Source organism: Lithobates pipiens, unplaced genomic scaffold (genome assembly GCF_037356315.1).
Source record: "Lithobates pipiens isolate NorthernLeopardFrog02 unplaced genomic scaffold, aLitPip1_a1.2 Scaffold_27, whole genome shotgun sequence".
In the NCBI taxonomy this organism is placed as follows: domain Eukaryota; kingdom Metazoa; phylum Chordata; class Amphibia; order Anura; family Ranidae; genus Lithobates; species Lithobates pipiens.
Window position 1 is genome coordinate 155,508,719 of NW_027507788.1, and position 21,079 is coordinate 155,529,797.

Sequence of the window (21,079 nt, forward strand, 5' to 3'; positions counted from 1 at the left end):
CCTGTATTTAGTACCATCCATCTTTCCCTCAACTCTGACCAGTTTCCCAGTCCCGACTGCTGAAAAACATCCCCACAGCATGGTGCTGCCACCACCATGTTTCACAGTGGGGATGGTGGTGTTTGGGTGATGTGATGTGTTGGGTTTGCACCAGACATAGCATTTTCTTTGATTGCCAAAAAGTTAAATTTTAGTCTCTTCAGACCAGAGCACCTTCCTCCATACATTTTGGGAGTCTCCCACATGCCTTTTCACAAACTCAAAACGTGCCATTTTGTTTTTTGCTGAAAGTAATGTCTTTCTTCTGGCCACTGTGCCATAAAGCCCAACTCTATGGAGTGTAGGGCTTATTGTCGTCCTATGTACAGATACTCCAGTCTCTGCTGTGGAACTCTGCAGCTCCTCCAGGGTTACCTTAGGTCTCTGTGCTGCCTCTCTGATTAATGCCCTCCTTGCCCGGTCTGTGAGTTTTGGTGTGCGCCCGTCTCTTGGCAGGTTTGCTGTTGTGCCATGTTCTTTCCATTTGGTTATGATAGATTTGATGGTGCTCCTAGGGATCAGCAAAGATTTGGATATTTCTTTTATAACCTAACCCTGACTTGTACTTCTCAACAACATTGTCCCTTACTTGTTTGCAGAATTCCTTGGTCTTCATGGCAGTGTTTGGTTAGTGGTGCCTCCTGTTTAGGTGTTGCAGCCTCTGGGGCCTTTCAAAAAAGGTGTGTATATGTAATGACAGATCATGTGACACTTAGATTGCACACAGGTGGACATCATTTCACTAATTATGTGACTTCTGAAGGTAATTGGTTGCACCAGAGCTTTTTATGGGCTTCATAACAAAGGGGGTGAATACATCCGCACATGCCAATTATCAGGTTTTTATTTCTGAAAAACTGTTTTATGTATATATTTTTCTAATTTTACTTCACTACCATTGTGTTTTGATCCATCACATATAATTCAGATGAAAAAAAACATTGAACTAAAGGTTGCAATGTAACCAAATGGGTAAAAAGCCAAGGGGGGAATACTTTTGTCAGGCACTGTATATGGTGATGAAGGCCTTGTATTAGACGCTTGCCTGATTGTGCTCATTTATTGACGAGGCCCTCATTAGATGGGGGTCAGTGTGTCTATTGTCTTATACGGCGACAGATTGCAAGGCCTGCGTATCGGACTAATCGGCAGGAATAAGCAGCTTAGATGCTCCTGAGAGACCTGTCGGCAGCCATCTCTCCCAGGACACGCTATGTCTGAAGAAAGGCGCAGACACCTGAGGTCCAACCGTGGTAAGTAAAGAACCGGGACCTTTTTGTAATTAGAGGATGACCTGTTGCTGATAAGGTATTCCTGCCCCTGAATTAAATACAAGGGACACTGGGGTATCTGTGCTAGAACTGAAACGGTTCCTTATTAAAAGGGATTCTCCTTGTTTTCAGTAAACCCCAGTGATCCTCCTTTCTCCTCCTCATCTGCCATCGCCAAATCCTGAAAAGCATCAGCCGGGAAGTCCAGATTGGGTCCAATGCACATTTTAACTTTATTTTTTTTCAACTGATGTTTTGCCTTTGCAGGCAGAAAACCCTATCCATGTGTTTTTGCAGCAAAGTCTGTTACAAACTACTGTAAATCTACAATATATTGTCAAAAGTACTGGGACGCCTGCCTTTACACACACACACATGAACTTTAATGGCATCCCAGTCTTAGTCCGTGGGGTTCAGTATTGTGTTGGCCCATCCCTTGCAGCTATAACAGCTTCAACTCTTCTGGGAAGGTCGTCCACAAAGTTTAGGAGTGTGTCTATGGTAATGGTTTTGACCATTTTTGCAGAAGAGCATTTGTGAGGTCTGGCACTGATGTTGGACAAGAAGGCCTGGCTCACAGTCTCCGCTCTAATTCATCCCATGTTTTATTGGGTTGAGGTCAGGACTCTGTACAGGCCAGTCAAGTTTCTCCACCCCAAACTTGCTCATCCATGTCTTTATGGATCTTGCTTTGTGCACTGGTCCAAATCATTTGGTGGAGGGGGGGGTTATGGTGTTGGATTGTTTCTCAGGGGTTGGAATTGGGCCCTTAGTTCCAGTGAAGAGAACTCTTAAGGAATCAGCATACCAAGACATTTCGGACAATTTCATGCTCCCAACTTTGTGGGAATAGTTTGGGGATGGCCCCTTCCTGTTCCAACATGACTGCTCACCAGTGCACAAAGCAAGGTCCATAAAGACATGAATGAGTGAGTTTGGGGTGGAGGAACTTGACTGGCCTGTCCTGACCTCAACCCGATAGAATACTTTTGGGATGAATTAGAGCGGAACCTGTGATCCAGGCCTTCTCGTCCAACATCAGTGCCTGACTTCATAAAGGCGCTTCTGGACTAACGGTCAAACATTCCTGTAGACACACTTCTAAACCTTGTGGACAGCCTTCCCAGAAGAGTTGAAGCTGTTATAGCTGCAAAGGGGGGCCAACGCAATATTGAACCCTATGGGCTAAGACTGGGATGCCATTAAAGTCCATGTGCGTGTAAAGGCAGTTGTCCCAATACTTTTGACAAGATACATTTGCAAAGGTTGCCTACACTGCATGTGGACATGATTGGCAGATCCAGAAATTGAGGAAGTTGAAGTTCTAGGCAGATGTCCAGTTTTTCTGTAAAAACTGACCATGGCTCCACCGCTTCAACTGCTTGTGCCTTCATGTTGGTCAGTTAAGCTGGTCATAGATGATTCATTATTATTTGATCAGCCAGATGGCTGATTTAAAAAAAAAAATACAGATACCCCATCCACACATTTTGAGGTGGATGTAGGAATCCTGCCTGAAGCACCATTGTATTCTGACAGTGGGACTTCTTCGCTCTAGTGTGGAGTGGCACAAGTGCCTGTAATTCATCCAGACATGGGCATGGCAGGTAGCTGGTTCTTCCATGAGACAAGCTGGGAGGCAATGGTGTGCGCAGGTGTGAGCTCAAACACTCATGCGTGTGTGTGGTGTGTGTGTCTATATATATATATATATATATATAATATATTTATGGCCCTGGCATATTGAGATCCCTGCCAGCACAGTGCATAAACACTTCTCTTATGGCAGAACCTGTAAGAGGGAGTTTTTTCCCATCTCCCCGCTGCTACATAGAGCGATAATGCTAATGCATACTAGGTGATTAGGGTGTGCCCAGGCACACCTGGCATACCCTGTGTGCACACCTATGATGTGTGGTAGGGTCAGCTGGTAGCAGCTGGGGCCTGACAAGACTGACTGAATAGCCCATAGAAGGTCAGGTGCTTCTGACAGGTAGCAGGTAAAGTCAGCAGGCACAGGACTGGTAGGCAGATGGCCAGCAGGCACTTGGCTGGCAGGCAACAGTATACAGGTACTTGACTGGTCAGGGAACAGCAGGAACAGCAAGCCGGGTCAGTAACAGATTGTCCAAGAATGTATGAACAGGAGTTGGGAGAATAATCAGAGTTCAGGCAGGAGTCAGCAACAGTGAGGTGGATCAGGTATAACGGAAGGCAGAGGCGTATTCCAGGTTTGAGCGGGGGTCAGTGCAGGGGGAGTTCAGACTTAGTCAGAGGCAGGTCTGATCAGTAACGAATGGACAAGCACAGCAACAGGTTGCAGGTTACACAGGCAACACTGTAGATAACACGGTAGTGAACCAGGGCAGCAGCTCTGTTTAAATAATCAGTTTGGCGCCAGTCTTCGGGACAGGCCCATGCGCATACAACCACATGCCTGCACGCACCTACATGGTTGCCCACTGGCCTGCACACCTACATTCGCTTTGGAGCACCATCTTCTCAATGGAAAAAGCCTTCTGTTACAACCACATTTTCTGTAATTATACCATTTTTTTTTTCTGTAGACGCACTGAACATGAAACAAAACACAAAGGTCAACGTTGACAGGGGTGTCAAGTCTAAGTCTATGACAGAAACACACAAGATTATTACTCCTGTGACAGTATCGAGCAGGCAGCCTTACAGAAAGAACAACTCGCATCTACATGTCAAAGGTCAAACAAGCAATGAACCACCCTTGGTCCAAGACAATATATACAATTGGTCACAGCATCAAGGGGAAGCCCCAACTCACAATAGGCCAATCAATGTTCAAAAGCAGCAAAATAACCTTTCTCCTCTAGGAGCGTCTGCCAGATATAGTAAATGTGCTCAAAGTAAGAGATCGACTTCAGTACATCAAAAGACTTTGAGGGCAACGTCACAATCGTGCTGCCGTAAAATAAAGCAGTGCGGTCTGCATTCAATAGAAAAGAGGCCTGTTGGAGGTTTCCAGGCTGTTTCTTGCCTCAAAGATGGAGAAAACCATACAGGTTCTGAATCTGTAATAAATCAAATCAACCCTTATATCAATATCACAATTCATCCCACCACAACGGCATTGTCCATGAGGAATGAACCAACAAATTATGAGCTGGATAATTCATTCATGGAACCTCCGGGACTGACTTTTCCAGCAGCCACGGGAGAGAAATTTGTCCAATTTCCAGAGGATCTCAACTTATCATTTACAGATGGAAAGAAATGTTGTCAGACCACCTCAAATCTTGTCTCTGGTTGCCTTGGTAAGTCCCATCCCTGGTTTGGAACAGAATGCTTCCAAGATCTAGATTCTTCGGAAAATACTTGTATGGAACCCACAAGAACATCTTCATATTCAAAAGTTCCACCATCATATTCACATTTGGAATTGGCTTCTGACAGTTTCCATGAAGTTAATCATTTAGGTTTTTGTCCAAATATTAAACATCCACCAAATGTTTGGCATGCCAAAATTCAAAAACCTATGCCTGATTGTATTGTGTCCAAGCAGAATGGAGAAACCAGCCCATATTCTGACCTTTCTCTGGACTACCCAGAGAAACAACCTCAATTTTATTTTTCCACTTTTGATTATGAATTGTTGGATGGGCCAAAATTTCCTTCTGAAAATGAAATTTGTAGAACTTCTACAAACCCACCTGGAGATTTTGTCTTTGGACAGTATAGTGGAAGACAGTTTACTGGGCTTGGCCCGTTTCTGCTATCTCAAGATGATAGGAATGTCTTCCATGAAAGGTTGGTTGATTCTGAAGAAGAATATGGTGGGACTTCATTGAAGAAACGTGATGCGGAGCTTCAGAGATTTCAAAGCAATGTAAGTTTCTAGCACATCGAGAGCTGAGTTTAGAGGAAGAACTGCATGCAGCTGTGGGTTATAAATTAAACATATGTTCACATTTACGTGATTGTGCTTTACTACTCCTAAAGGTAATCTATGGTTAGAGTATACACTTCTATTTTATAACATCAGCATTGTAATTACAATAGAAATTATACTTATTTTTGAAAATTCGATATGCAGTAAGCTTACTTGAAAAATCTCCTTTCATTTTGTGAGTCCTGCCTGTCTGTTGGCTATCGATCCCTACAACTTCATGGATTCCCTGCATGTTTTGTCGCTTCTTCTCCACTGTTAATCTCAATTTCTAAAGACTACATATCCCATGGTACCTTGCTGCCTCCAAGCAGTGATTCTGGTATTAAATCTGCCTACTCCAGTCTCGGCACTTCTGATAAAAGGCAGGAAGAAGACGGGCTCTGTGAATTCTGTGACACAGCAATGCCTTCTCATATGGCATAGTGAATAGGTGCCACAGAATGTCCATTTTGTTGAAGGGACATGCTGGAAAACCGGCATTTGATCAGCACTCGCAGCCAATGGCTGCAAGCGCTGATCAGTGTATTCTGCCGGAGGAATACAGTGTTGATACAGCGATCTGTTTTTTTTTTTCAACTCACTGGGTAGAACAAAAAAAAAAACTTCCAGTGTGTACCGGGCTTTAAGAGTAAAGTTGGGTATACAATAGTAGAATTGGCAATGTAAGCACTGTATTTCTGGCCTGTATTTAGCTCCTGTTACATCAGAGTTTTTTTTAAATTTATTTTTTATTATGAGTTAGCAAATTTGCATAGCTCCCAACTGTCCCTGATTTCAAGGGACTGTGCCTGATTTGGAACAAAGTCCCTCTTTCCTCCTCACGTGTCCCTCATATTGGTCTGATCTATATAGTTGTATATAAAATGCACTACTATCTATCAAAAAGTGTTTCCCTTTCATCCAATTTTAAATTGCTGCATTTGTAAATTCCCAAAGTCTATATAAAGGAATAGTCGTGGTAAGTTGAAAGGTATGCATTTGGATTGGCTAAACATTCCCTTTGCTATAGAGTATAGACACAGCATAGAAGTACAGACTGACATTTCATAACTACCTTTATGGAGACTATCATATTCTATCAGGTCATATCTGATCCCTAGACTTGTACTGAGAGAGAGGAACAGTAGAGTGCAATCACTATGTACCACTGCTGAGCAGAAGACAGAGCCTGTAAAAAATATGGCTGACCCCCCCTCCCCCCCCCCCCCCCCCCGTGTGTGTGTGTGTGTGTATAGATATGTAGATTTAAAAAAATAATAGGCCTTGAAAATTTAATATTTGTCATTTTATTTATACTTTTAGATTGAGTCACTTCCTGAAAGAGAAGTGAAAATTCCACCTTCCAGGTAAAATATTCACCTTGTTTTGCAAATAATTGCATTTCTCATACAGTCTTTACAAGTATTCATGTGTTATCTGTATGAAAGGGTTTCCATAGCTGTACAGAACATAGTGACACTCCTCCATTGTTACCTCTCTATCTCTTTCTTTCTCTCTCTCCCCCTCCCTCTCCTATTTCTCCTTGTTCCCTCCTTCTACTTTTCTCTCCCCCTCTCTCCCTCCCTTTCTCAATCTGTCTCACCCCTTATTCTCTGCTTGCTCATCCCCCCCCCCCTCCTCACTACCACCCTAGCTCCCTCTCTCCCCCCCTTTTCTCCTCTCTCGCTCCTCCCTTCCTTCCTTCCTTCCTCTGTCCCTTCCTCTCTTTCCCTCATCCCCTCCTCCCTCTTCCCTTGCTCTCTCTCCCTCCTTCTCTCCCCTCTTGCTAAATCCCCTTTCCTTTCTCCCACCCCACCTTCATTTCTCAATTTCTCTGCCCTACTTGCTCAATCCTCCCCCTCCCTCCTTCACCCTCCCTTTCTTCATTACCTCCCTCTATATCCCTTCCTCCCCCCTCCCTTTCTCTCTCACCCTTTCCTTGCTTGCTCTCCCTCTCTTGCTATCTCTCCATCCCATTCTCTCTTCCCCCTCTTTCCATTCCTTTCTCTCTCTCCTCCTCCCCCTCTCTCCCATTCTCTTTTCCCCTCCCCCTCTCTCTCCTATTCCATCCCCTTCTCTCTACCATTCTGTCTCCCGCTCCCTCCCTTTCTTTCTCTCCCCCACCCTTTCTCCGCACTCTCTCTCCCTCGTTCCTCCTCCCCCTCTTCTCTCCCCTCCCCCTTTTTCTTTCTCCCCCTTTCTCTCTCCCCCCCTTTCTCTCTCCCCCCCTTTCTCTCTCTCTCTATCTCTCTCCTCCTCTCTCTTTCCCTCTCCCGTGTGAACTGTGAAGTTAAGTCATGGATTGTGGAAACTAACTGTTACGCCGCTGGTGTCCCGCGATCAGGTCACAGAGCTGAAGAACGAGGAGAGATCTGTGTAAACAAACCTCTCCCGTCCTTCCTAGTGTGGCTGTCACCGATCGTCTGTTCCCTGTTATAGGGAAAGGCGATCAGTGATGTCACATGCCAAGCCACACCCCCAACAGTAAAAAAAACACACATACACATCACACATAACCCCTCACCGCCCCCTAGTGGTTAACTCCTTCACTGCCAGTGTCATTTACATAGGAATTGGTGCATTTAAATAACACCGATTGCTGTATAAATGACAATGGTCCCAAAAATGTGTCAAAAATGCCCGATGTGTCCGCCATAATGTCGCAGTCACAATAAAAATCGCTGATCGCCGCCATTACTAGTAAAAAAAATATTAATTAAAATGCTATAAAACTATCCCCTATATTGTAAATGCTATTACTTTTGCGCAAACCAATGAATAATTGCTAATTGCGTTTTTTTTTTACCAAAAATATGTAGAAGAATATGTATCGGCCTAAACTGAGGAAAAACATGTTTTTTTATATATTTTTTGGGGATATTTATTATAGCAAAAAGTAAAAAAAATATTGAATTTTTTTTTTCAAAATTGTCGCTCTATTTTTGTTTATAGCGCAAAAAATAAAAACCGCAGAGGTGATCAAATACCACCAAAAGAAAGCTCTATTTGTGGGAGCCACGTCGCATGACCGCGCAATTGTCATTTAAAGTGACGCATTGCCGAATAGCAAAAAGGGGCTTGGCCCTTTGGCTGCAAATTGGCCGGGGCTTAAGTGGTTAATCGAATACGAAAATTTTAATCAGTACCAGCCCTAAATTATTTGCAATTCATCTGATCACTCTTCATAACATTCTGAAGTATATGCAAATTGCCATCATAAAAACCGAGGCAGCAGGCTTTGTGAAAATGAATATTTGTGCCATTCTCAAAACTATTGTACACAGCTGTACATTGCAGGTGGCAAGCATTGCCAGCCCTCACATGGACACAGAGTCGCGTGATTCGAGGGGAAGAACCGAGGCGTATGACACAATATTTTCTGGATTTTGCTCAACCACATGTATCTGTGTGGGGTGATTAGGCGTCCGGGATGGAGACATCCTATAGATTATCGGGCCCAGAATGACACACACTTCCTCGTAAAGAGATTTCATTTCCTGATTTCACTTTCACGTCTCTTGCTGCGTACATTGAACATGACAGTCCTCCTTCACTAAACAGCGTTCAGTCTTTAATTGCAGAGCTAAACAAATGGTGCAGCTCACATGAGAATATTTCTCACAGATATAAAACCATTACTTTCAGATTACATACTGTCAATGGCAGTTGTGTCTGCAGTAACAGGAAAACTGGCCATACACAAGACAATTTTCTGCTAATTTGATGGCTTTCAATCAATTTTTATTATCCTTCACTGCAGACCAGTTGGCTTAGTTAACGGATAGAGTCCTCCAGAGGAAAACTTAGTGATTTTAAGCCCAAAACCAAAAATGTAACATATTTCAGTTTACCAATTATGAGATTTGGTGACTGCATATGTTTTTTTTTTCTCTTTTTTTTCTTGGGCCCAATTAACAATTTTTTCCTCCCCGGTGTCATGTGACTTATTCGTGTTACAAAGTCTAAGGTGTGAATGGAGAGCAGGTGTGTTAAATTTGGTGTTATTGCTCTCAATCTCTCATTGCCCAAGAAGGTTAAGGCTGTGCTGGAAAATAATGGTGGCCACACAATTGACACTTTGGGCCCAATTTGGACATTTCACTTAGGGGTGTACTCACTTTTGTTGCTAGTGGTTTAGACATTAATAACTGTGTGTTGAGTTATTTTGAGGGGACAGAAAATGTACATTGTTATACAAGCTGTACACTCACTACTTTACATTGTAGCAAAGTGTTGTTTCTTCGGTGTTGTCACATGAAAACATATAAGAAAACATTTACAAAAATGTGAGGGGTGTACTCACTTTTGTGAGATACTGTATACCTGGAGATGTTTCAGAACTGCTGTCGCAGGTGGGAATCACTGGACATAGACCTCGTGGCTTCCAGGGTCCACAAAAAACTGAGCAAGTTTGTCTCTAGGACCAGAGTGTTGTCACATGAAAAGATATAATAAAATATTTACAAAAATGTGAGGGGTGTACTCAATTTTGTGAGATACTGTATACAGTTTACAACATCCAAGCTAAGTTAAAGTTTCTTTGGATTCATTTGTGCTCTGGCGCTCTTGATGCTATCCTTCTCTATCTGCATTCTGATTCTGCATACGCCAGTTAAAGTGGTTGTAAACTCTCCCTCACAACTTTGTCCCATGTAAATCGGCATAAAAAATCCTAATGAACACTGCTTGTAGATATTTCCTTACTTGCTTAGTATTGTTGTAATCCTTGTTGTTCTGTAGAATGAAGTCACTGAGCATGCCCAGATCTCCCCTGATTTAAGGCACACTCTCTATGTGCTTATCTATCTGTTATCAGGACTTCCTATGGCACAACACTGAACTCTGCTAATCACTCAGAGCTTCCTCTTACACACCATGTGACCTCACATACAGTCTAAACTTGGCCATTACTGCAGTCTTATCAGCTGAAGCTGATAAGTCTGACAAAGGGAAACATTAGACATCGGCACAAGTAAATACTATGAAGTAAAACAAGTCAGCTATGAACAGGGAAGCAGGGTTGCCATAGAAACGTGGGATTGAGAAGGAGGCTTGGTTAACAGTACAGGAAGTGCTCAATGTAAGGGCAGAAATACACTCCACTGTGGACTCAGAAAGCAATACTTAACCACTTAAGGACTGCCGCATGTACTTCTACGTCAGCAGAATGGCATGTACGGGCACAAGCACGTATCAGTACGTGCTTGCCTTCCAGCTGGTGGGGGGTCCGATCGGACCCCCTCCCGCTGGCTGCGGCAGTCCGTTTCGCTTCAGAAGCGATCCGGGATGAGGGGATGGCCGTTGGTTTCTGGCCATCCCCTCTTGATCGCTCCTGGCGAATGAGAAGCTTCCCCTGCCTGTGTAGTGTAAACACAGGCAGGGAGGAAGTGATGTCACTCTCCTCGGGGCGGTCTTTTTGACCGGACTGCAAGGAGAGGACATAGTAAGTGTGCACCAACACTACACTGACACGTAGGTACACATAGGCACACAAATCACCCCCCGATCCCCCCCCTCCCAGTCACAGTGTCACTGATTGCAGTGATCATTTATTTACTGATCACTGCATTTAGTGTCAGTTGTGACAGTAAAAAGTGTCAGGGCAGTTGGTGTTAGGTTCAGGGTAGCCCCCTACCCCCCCAATAAAGGTTTAACCCCCTGATTGCCCCTAGAGTTAACCCTTCTACCCCCTTTTGCCAGTGTCACTAAGCAATCATTTTTCTGATCGCTGCATTAGTGTCACTGGTGCTGCTAGGTAGCTAGTTATTTTTTAGGTTCACCGCTAGGTTTTTATAGCGTTAGGTACCCCCATATACTACCCAATAAAGATTTTAACCCCCTGATTGCCCATAGAGTTAACCCTTTCACCAGCGATCACCGTATAAGTGTCACTGGTGACGCTGGTTAGCCAGTTAGTTATTTAGGTTTCCCGTCAGGTTTTTATATAGCGTCAGGGACCCCCATATTTTACCTCATAAAGATTTTAGCCCCCTGATTGCCCCTAGTTAACCTTTTCACCAGTAAAAACCGTATAAGTGTTACGGGTGACTCTGGTTAGTTAGTTTGCTTTTTATAGCATCAGGGCACCCACCATTTATTACCCAATAAAGGTTTAACCCCCTGATCACCCGGCGGGTGATATCAATTAGGTTTTAGGGTCGGGGTCTGCGTCGCCCCAGGCAGCGCTAGGTTAGTGCCAGTACCGCTAATACCCACACGCAAAGCATACACCTCCCGTAGTGGTATAGAATCTGAACAGATCAATATCTGATCTGATCAGATCTATACTAGCGTCCCCAGCAGTTTAGGGTTCCAAAAAAACGCATTGTTAGCGGGATCAGCCCAGATATCTGCTAGCACCTGCGTTTTGCCCCTCTGCCCAGCCCACCCAAGTGCAGTATCGATCGATCACTGTCACTTACAAAACACTAAACACATAACTGCAGCGTTCGCAGAGTCAGGCCTGATCCCTGCGATCGCTAACATGTTTTTTTGGTAGCGATTTATATTTAAATCCTTTTGAAGGCGGTGCTTGGTTTCGGGGTTCCCATACGCGGCTAGGCTCCCAAAAAGTACCCCACATGTGGTATCCCCGTACTCGGGAGAAGCAGCAGAATTTATTTTGGGGTGTAATTTCACTTATGCCCATAGCATGTGTGAGCAATATATAATTTAGTGACAACTTTGTGCAAAAAAAAAAAAAAGTTTGTAATATTCCAGCAACTTGTGGCAAAATATTAAATATTTAATGGACTCAACATGCCTCTCAGTAAATAGCTTGGGGTGTCTACTTTCCAAAATGGGGTCATTTGGGGGGGTTTTGTGCTATTTTGGCATTTTATGGCCTTTGAAAATGTGATAGGTAGTGAGGAGTGAAATCAAAAATTTGCACCCTTAGAAATTCTGAAGGCAGTGATTGGTTTTCAGGGTGCCGTACGCAGCTAGACTCCCAAAAAGTCCCATACATGTGGTATTCCCGTACTCAGGAGAAGCAGCAGAATATATTTTGGGGTGCAATTCCACATATAACTATGGCATGTGTGAGCAATATATCATTTAGTGATAACTTTTTGTAAACTTTTTTTTTTTGTGTCATTATTTAGTCACTTGGGACAAAAAAAAATATTCAATGAGCTCAACATGCCCCTCAGCAATTTCCTTGGGGTGTCTACTTTCAAAAATGGGGTCATTTGGGGGGGGGGGGGGGGGGTTGTACTGCCCTGCCATTTTAGCACCTCAAGAAATGAGATAGGCAGTCATAAATTAAAAGCTGCGTAAATTCCAGAAAATGTACTCTAGTTTGAAGGCGCTATAACTTTAACCAATAAATATACGCTTATTGACATTTTTTTTTACTAAAAACATGTGGCTGAATAAATTTTGGCCTAAATGTATGACTAAAATTGAGTTTATTCGATTTTTCTTATAACGAAAAGTAGAAAATATCTTTTTTTTTCAAAATTTTTAGTCTTTTTCCTTTTATATCATAAAAACTAAAAATCGCAGAGGCAAGCAAATACCATCAAAAGAAAGCTCTATTTGTGGGAAGAAAAGGACGCAAATTTCGTTTGGGTACAACATTGCATGACCGCGCAATTACCAGTTAAAGCAGTGCAGTGCGAAATTGTAAACACACTAAATTAAAAACACCTCTGTTCCTTAGGCTGACAATTGGTCTGGGGCTTAAGTGGTTAAGATGGCGCTGCCTAACCCCTGGAAACAAGTTTTTTTAAACAGTAAGTAATATGCAATTTGGGCTGGATTACAGTGGCTATAGTCTGATAATTATTTATTATAATTGACTAAATGAAAATAAGTATCAGAGTGGGAGAGTTTTCTTCCTCTTTAAGCTGGGTACACACTGCATTTTTTTTTTAATATACAACCCTGCTGGAACCACTGTACTAACCATGCAAGGTTAGTCCAGCGATCCCCCCTGCTGAGCTTTTGTGGTCTGTTGGCAGAGAGCGCTGATGGGCAGTCAGTTGGATGCTGGTTTTCCAGCATGCACGTCCAACAGAAGCCGGCCAAACGTACCTTTGTGAATTGAGCCTTGTGTGTTCATTTTAAATTGAACTTTAGTTCATTATGACTTTATCCTTATCCTTGTCCTTGCAAACAGGTATCTGAGTCTTGCAGACAGACATCTCCTCTCCTGCTGCCTGCGATCCTGGAATAAGTTCATCGTGGAGAAATATGAGTCAGCTCGGAAGCTCTATGAGTGCCACTTATTGCGGAAAGGGCTCCGAGCTCTGGCATGGGCCGTCATCCTACAACATAGCAGAGCGGGAGTTCTACAAGGGAAGTGCAGGCATGCTGTCGATAAGTATGTAAGTCTGGACATAAAGATTAATAACATGAAAAATATCCTGTAATGTGTTCCATATGAAGCCTGAAATTATCAGATTTCACAGACAATATTGATTCTTAAGCCTCGCACACACAATCGGATTTTCTGACGGGAAATGTGTGATGACAGACCGTTCCAACTGTTTGTACGCTCCATTGGACAAATGTTGTCGGATTTTCTGCGGACAAATGGATAGCAGGTTTTAAAACTTTCCGCGGACAAATGTCTGTTGTCTGATTTTCCGAGCTTGCGTACACAAGTCCGTTGGACTAAAGTCCAAAGTACAAACACGCATGCTCGGAAGCAAGGACGAGCCAGAAGCGGTCGGTCTTGTAAACTAGCGTTCGTAATGGAGAATCAACATTTGTGACGTGACAAATTATGAAATCTCGAAATGCATCGCACAATTCTCTTCTTCTTTAATGGGATAATAATGAAGCTGCTTTGCTGGTGATACTGATGGAGTTATTGCAAACTAATTTTAAAAGGCTTTTTTCTAGTGATATCAAGAATAATATTATTATTATGCTTTTTTTTTTGGGCAAGTTACCACAACACCATTATCCCGTAGTTTTTAAGATCAAAGATACAACTATGTTGGTGTCTCTTGTTAATTTTACATTGTATTTTTTTTAAATGTAACTGCCTACTCCCAAACTGTCATTTGAAGTAAAACACATAGCCAAGTATTATTCTACACAATTTTTTTTATTGTGCATTAAAAAAAATAAAAAAAATTTAATTGGACATGCTATCTGCCAATAGAACCAAAAAGTTAATTTTATACATCCAAAAATATAGAAAATATAACAATTCCAATTATTATTATTCAACCAAAAAATAAAATAAAAGCCTTATGCACATGTCCTGCTTCTTAATATAGGGGGTCAGCAATGCCAAGAGTTGGTGAAAGCAGGAGCCTGTCATCCGAAGATAATTCTGAAAATCAACTGGATTATTCTCCTGGAGCTTCCACAGCAAAGGCATATGACATAATTGGTCACGATTAATAAAACAACCAATTTTTGGTCCAAGAACTCCTCCTCCTCCTCCTGTTCCTGGACTGGACTTGAGTCAAAGCAATAAGACCAATAATAAATAACAGGTTATCTCCTCCGATTCCGCAACATGCCTGTTTGACGAACGGCCGCTCAGAAACTAACTGAAAAGAGCTAAATGAAAAGCGAAAAATCAACACCAAACTTCTACTAACACGAAATTAGCAGCCCAAAGGGTGGCGCTAAAGAGCTGAAAATCCACATAGTATGTCACTATGTCGTGTTTGTTGGCCGACAATTCCTTGCCATTTGTATGCAAGACAAAATCCAGACACATGCCTTCAGACAAAATTCCAAGGTTTTGTCTGCGGCAAATCTAATCATGTGTACGAGGATTTAGGCTGGCCATAGATGACTCTTTTTCTTTTGATTAGCTCACAAAAAATTGAATGATTCCCCCATCCACACAAGCAAAGAGGATGGAGGAACACTCTCCATTGAGACATGGGGGTTGATTTACTTATAAGAATGCAAAATCTGGCACCGGTATGCATGGCAGCCAATCAGATTCTAACTTCAGGTTGTTCAACTAATGCCACATTTACACAAGCGTAATGTCGGACAGAAAAAGTCTGATGGAATCTTTTCATCGTATATTCCGATCGTGTGTATGCCTCATCGTACTTTTTTTCGAAAAGTCTGATGGACCTAGAAATAGAACATACGAAAGTAGACTCTGGACTGCCGCACTCTTTAGAAAAAAATGCCTTTCTTTATTAAAAAATCACATAAAAAAACCCAACAAACACAGTAGGCAAAAAAAACCACTGACGTTTCGCACTAGCAGTGGTGCTTAATCATAGCTACTATTGCAGATAAGATTAAGATAAGATCTAAACCAGTTTAGATCTTTGAGATTTAAAATGGGTCTGACATCCCCATTTGGTTTTGGAACCGTGAAAAGGTTTGAATAAAACCCTAATCCTTGCTCTTCCAAGGGGACCACCGATATCACTCTTTGAGACAAGAGATAATCCAAAGCTAGAAAGAGAGACTTCTTTTTCACTGGATCTCTGGGAACGCTCGACCTGAGAAAACGAGGAGACGGAACTCTAGTTTTTAATCTAGAGATATTGAGGAAGCCAACCATCTGTCTTGACATTGTTCCTGCCAGATCCTTGAAAACTGTAGCAAGTGGGGGTACCCCTTCATAAGGAGGCTTAGTATTTTGGTTTGTGGGTTACCTCCCCCAGGTCCTCTTTTGACCCTGGGACTGACCCTGAGGTTTACCTCTTGCACTTGACAGAGAAGGCCGTCGTGACTGCCTGGAGGTTGATTCCCCTGGCACTGGAGAAGAAGCATATCTAAAAGAAAAAAACTTCTTGTTAACCAGAAAAGGGGGACGTTACCCATTAGAAATTCTTTGGATATACTTATCCAGATCGTCTCCAAATAACCGTTCCCCATGAAATGGGAAACTGACCAAGAGCTTTTTACATGGCACTTCGGATGACCAATTTTTAAACCATAGGATTGTATGCACATGTACCAGCCCTAGCATGAGCCGCGAGGCCTGGAGAATAGAATCTTTCATAGCGTCTACTCTAAGACCCCATTCACACCTGAGCGTTTTGTAGCTTGAAGCCTGAAGCTGCAAAACGCTGGAGGGGAAAAAATGTATTATTCTCAATGGAGATGGTTCACATCTCCACTCCATGTCGCCTGAAGCCGAACGCCTGAAGCTTAAACAAGTTCCGGACCCTTTCTTGTCGCTCGAATTGAGCAGATTTGGGCGTTTTTTTTCTTTTAACATTGGTGACCTTTTGCCCTGCACAAAATTGCGGTAAAAAACGCAGCGAATCGCGGCAAAAAACGCTGCAAAATCGCGCGTTTTTCTGCTTGAGAACGCTACGCTCAGGTGTGAATGCAGCCTGAGGCTGGGTTCACACTGAAGCGATGCGGGAACGCCACGAATCCGCGGCCAGTTCCCGCATCACATGCCTCCCGGCGGCAGTTCACACTGCCCTATGCGAACTGCTGGGAGTGTCAGTGAAACGTTAATGACACCCCCAGATCAGTTCGCATATCGCAGTGCGATCTGCAAACTCGGACAGGAATCGGATCGCATGGTGTGAACACCCATGCGATCCGATTCTGCTGCGGACCAAAAAAAGGGTCCTGTGCGAGTTTGGGGCGGGTGCGATGCGAATTCAGCCATACTATCTGTATGGCAGAACTCGCATCGCACAGAGATCGGATGTGATTTGCACTGCAGTGCGGTGTGAATCACATCCGGTTCTCCTAGCCGCAGCAGTGTGAACCCAGCCTGAAACACAACGCTTCTGATATCTCAGCCAAATCTTGGGCCTGCTGATCAGGATTAACCTTGAGTACCTCCATAAACTGGTCCTTTAAGGACTAAGATACTCCGATCGCACAGGCTGAACCTGTGAGTGAAATATTGTTTTTTCTTTTTATTTTCTTTTTTTTTTCTTTTTAAAGGAATTCCAACTTCATATCTGTTGGACCCTTTAGCATATAAGCATTGTCTACTGGACAAGTCAGGTTTTTGTTTACAGAGTATGTAGCAGCGTCAATGCCCCATTTTCTTATAAAAACTTACTTCATAGGATAAAGTATGGAAAACTTTTTCGGAGGAATAAAAATGTTTATCTGGGTGCTCCCACTCAGAATACATAAGCTTTTTTAAACCATAAATGGATAAGAAAAGCATGACCTGATTGGGGAGGCTTTATTGAACCCAAACCAGAAGTGGGCTCATCGTACTGACTGCGCTGCTGGCAGTAAAAATGTGAATTCAGTGAGAGATTGTACCAACAACCTTTCCTGCGAACCTAATCTTTCCGTATTAGGTTCTTTGGAAGAGGAGACATCAGCCTCTTCCTAGTCCCCTGAGAGAAATACGTCATCTCTCACCCCTTGTTCCTCAGCATGAGGGTCCTGAGCAAATGGACGGGGACTTGATACGCTTAGTCCCACTCTGGGATGCGATTAAGCAACAATTTTTTGCTCCAAACTAAAATGGTTGAAGAAAACAAACTCCTTAGTAATATACACTGGGCCTGCAATGTTAAGAGCAGCTGCAACACTTGCACCTCCTGATGGCTCAACGCTGTGTTAAGCCCCCCAATCCCCCCCCCCCCCCGTTGCCTACAGCCCTTCCCTTCTTTTTTTTTAAAATAGCTCTTTCCCACGCAAGCACGGGCTCTGATCCTATGGGATCCACAGGGAGGGAAGAAGGAATGGCGAGGGGGGGTCTGGAAGCAGCCAAGCGCCTTTTTTTTTTTTTTTTCAATTTCATGTAGCACTCTTTCCCCAAGAAGCTAATTCAGTAAATACATCGAGTTTTCCTATTTAATATATCCCGGATGAATATGCTGAGGATCCTAGGAGCCTGACACTACTAAAGAGCCCAGAGGTGGTTCACATGCGTGCTTTGACTTAGCTTAATTGCAAAGTCGCAAGCTCTAAGGTGAGCGTTCACCAACTAAAGGGGGCACCTGAGTGATGACACCCTAGCACGTCTTGGATCACATACCAATTTGTTTTTCAAATTACATGGACTATTTTATCACGTTATTAGTGACGCAGCTGGATGCTATTCATATGCACATGAGCACCTTGTCATATGACCTGAACCAAATATTTTGCTTGTATTGCTTTTTCCAGCATGGTCATTAAAGTTCCTCCATCCTAAAAGGGTTGAGAATGGCTATACTACAGACACACGAGAATGTTGGCTTGATCCAGCTGCCAGTGGGCAATAGCTGTTTCATGCCATGGCATAGAACACCTCCTTCTAAAAATCTTGTGTACACTACTTGCTCTGGACCCAAGAAGGTCACCATGAGAAACAGACACCCATGGTCAGAAAATATAGATTTCATAGACACCATCTCCAGCTCGGAGGAAAGAGCCTGGTAGCTTGTTATTAGGTTACGCCGGACTCATGTTACCCGTTAAGCTATGGGCAAGAACAATTGCTGAAATCCAAGCTGCAAAATGTTGATGTTAACTTAAACTTTTGACTCGGGCCTGATTCTCGGAAGGAGGAGCTGAAATTACCGGCGTACAAAAGGCACCAGGTGCACAATAGTGTCTCTCTCCTCCCGAACTGTCAATTAGACTAAGAAATTCTGGGTCAGAGAGTTTATCCCGAGTGTATTTCTGTGCTTGTTGTCAGCATTAAAGCATTGTGTGCACTTAAATACTCACGGTTCATTATTTCACAGGGGTCCGGAGAGTTGGAGGTTTGTCTCCAGACGGAGGTAGAGAAAAATCTGCTGAGAAGATGTTTCATGAGATGGATGAGACATTCTAGAAACATCCAAAGTGCACAAACGCTGCATAGAATGGCCCTCCAGAGAAGGTATCCAATTTATATAGGTCCTCTGGTTTCTGTATGATAGAGTATAGATCATCCACCACCTCTGGTAGAATATAAAACCATAAAAACACAATCCATCAGCTTCGATTCTTTTTTAAATGTCTTGAGTTTAAAGCAGAACTCTAGCCAAAAAATAGCAAGTTAAAAATGAATAGCCTATCAAAAGATAAAATAACAAAACCTGCTTTTACTGCCTTCAATGTAGAGATCTCCCCTGCATTACTGTTTTCTGTCACTAGATGCCCTCAGTCTGATGGCCAGCATAATTAAGCCCACACTCTCAGAGCCCACGTCATCTTAGACCCACCCCTGCTTGAGATTGTACATTGAAAGCAGCACAGTGATGAACTAATTTCTCTGTCACTCTGCTCCTTCCTCCTATAAGAATGCTTCTAGTAAGCCCATAAACTTATTGGCTTCTTTAGCTGTTTCTTCTCCCTGCCCTCCAGCCCTGTTGTAGAGGGGCTGCAAGAAGCTGATTCAGGTGCTTGCATTTAAAAGATACGTTAAATGTAATAGAAGGCCCCATTCACACCATCAGGGCATGTGTGTGGAGTTCCCCATATCACATGTAGGGCAGCCATTGATTTTGAATGGACTGCCTTACAAGCGAGAAATGCTCAAAAGAAGTCCCTGACCCTTATGAGAAATTTTGCTGCTGTACCATGTGTTGTGGTGCACAAAAACATGCATGTTTGCAGATGCATAGAGGGTGCCATTAACAATGAATAGCACCATTGTGCGTTTGCAAAAGGGCAGTGCATTTCTGTGGGTTGCGGGAAAGCATGAACGTATGAGTATGTAGCTGCATTCATTTGTGTCTTTTGTATCTGTCTGCTAATGTTAACCATTTGACAACTGGGCACTTAAACCCCCCTCGTGACCAGACCAATTTTCAGCTTTCGGTGCTCTCACACTTTGAATGACAATTACTTACTTATGCAACACTGTAACCAAATTAATTTTTTGTCCCTTTTTTCATACAAATAGAACTTTCTTTTGGTGGTATTTGACCACCTCCGGGGTTTTTTGGGTTTTTTTTGCGCTATAAAGGAAAAAACACCGAACATTTTGAAAAAAAACATTTTTCTTTGTTTCTGTGATAAAATTTTGCAAATTATTAATTTTTCTTCATAAATTTTGATCCAATTTATACGGCTATATATCTTCGGTAAAAAATAAACAAAATTAGTGGATATTATTTGGTCTTTCTGAAAGTTACAGAGTCCACAAGCTGTGGTGAAAATCATAAAAAAATTGATCACATCTGATGTACTGGTGGCCGATCTCATTTCTTGCAACCCGAAGAGACCAGGAAAGTACAAATATCCCCCAAATGACCCCTTTTTTGAAAGTAGACATTCCAAGGTATGCAGTAAGAGGCATGGTGAGGTTTTGATGTTGTCATTTTTTCCCACAATTATTTGCAAAATGAAGTTTTTTTTTTTTCTCACAAAATTGTCATTGTAATAGGATATCTCTCACATGGCATGTGTATACCACAAATGACACCCCAACAAAAAATTCTGCTACTCCTCCTGAGTATTACGATACCACATGTGTGGGACTTTTCCACAGCCTAGCCTCTGAGAGGCCCAACATGCAGGGAGCGCCATCACATGTTCTAGGAGCATAAATTACACATCTAACTTGTTGACTACCTATTACACTTTTGAAGGTCCTGGAGCACCAGGACAATGACACGTGACACAGACGTGGCACTGATGACAGATGGCATGGCACTGATGACAGGTGGCACTAATACATGGCGCTGATGGCATGTGACACTGAAGACATATGGCACTAATATGTGACACTGATTACACTTGCCACTTATACATGGCCCTGATGAAAGATGGCACTAATACATGGCACTGATGACAGATGGCACCGACACGTGACACTGATAACAGATGGCACGTGACACTGACAGGTGGCAAGTGGCACTGATGACAGATGGCACTTGGGGACAGATGACAGCGACATGTATTGTGGGCACTTTATTTTCGTTTTTCATCGAGAGCCGGCGATGAGAGATGATCTCATATGTTTACATATGAGATCATCTCTCATTGGAAACGCAGATCGTGCTGTAAACGGCCGCTGTGATTG

At 42.9% G+C, this 21,079-nt stretch overlaps 1 protein-coding gene across 1 annotated transcript in view; it reads left to right on the forward strand.

The window, feature by feature from the left end:
- Positions 1-1,222: 1,222 nt before the first annotated feature.
- The window catches only part of CUNH1orf167 (chromosome unknown C1orf167 homolog), a 39,522-nt gene continuing 19,665 nt past the window's right edge, over positions 1,223-21,079 (forward strand). Inside the window, exons 1-5 of the mRNA XM_077457724.1 lie at positions 1,223-1,292; positions 3,878-5,169; positions 6,535-6,578; positions 13,334-13,541; positions 18,813-18,949. Of these exons, the coding sequence (XP_077313850.1) occupies positions 1,253-1,292; positions 3,878-5,169; positions 6,535-6,578; positions 13,334-13,541; positions 18,813-18,949 (1,721 nt within the window). The 5' untranslated portion in view covers positions 1,223-1,252. The remainder of the gene's footprint in view (positions 1,293-3,877; positions 5,170-6,534; positions 6,579-13,333; positions 13,542-18,812; positions 18,950-21,079) is intronic.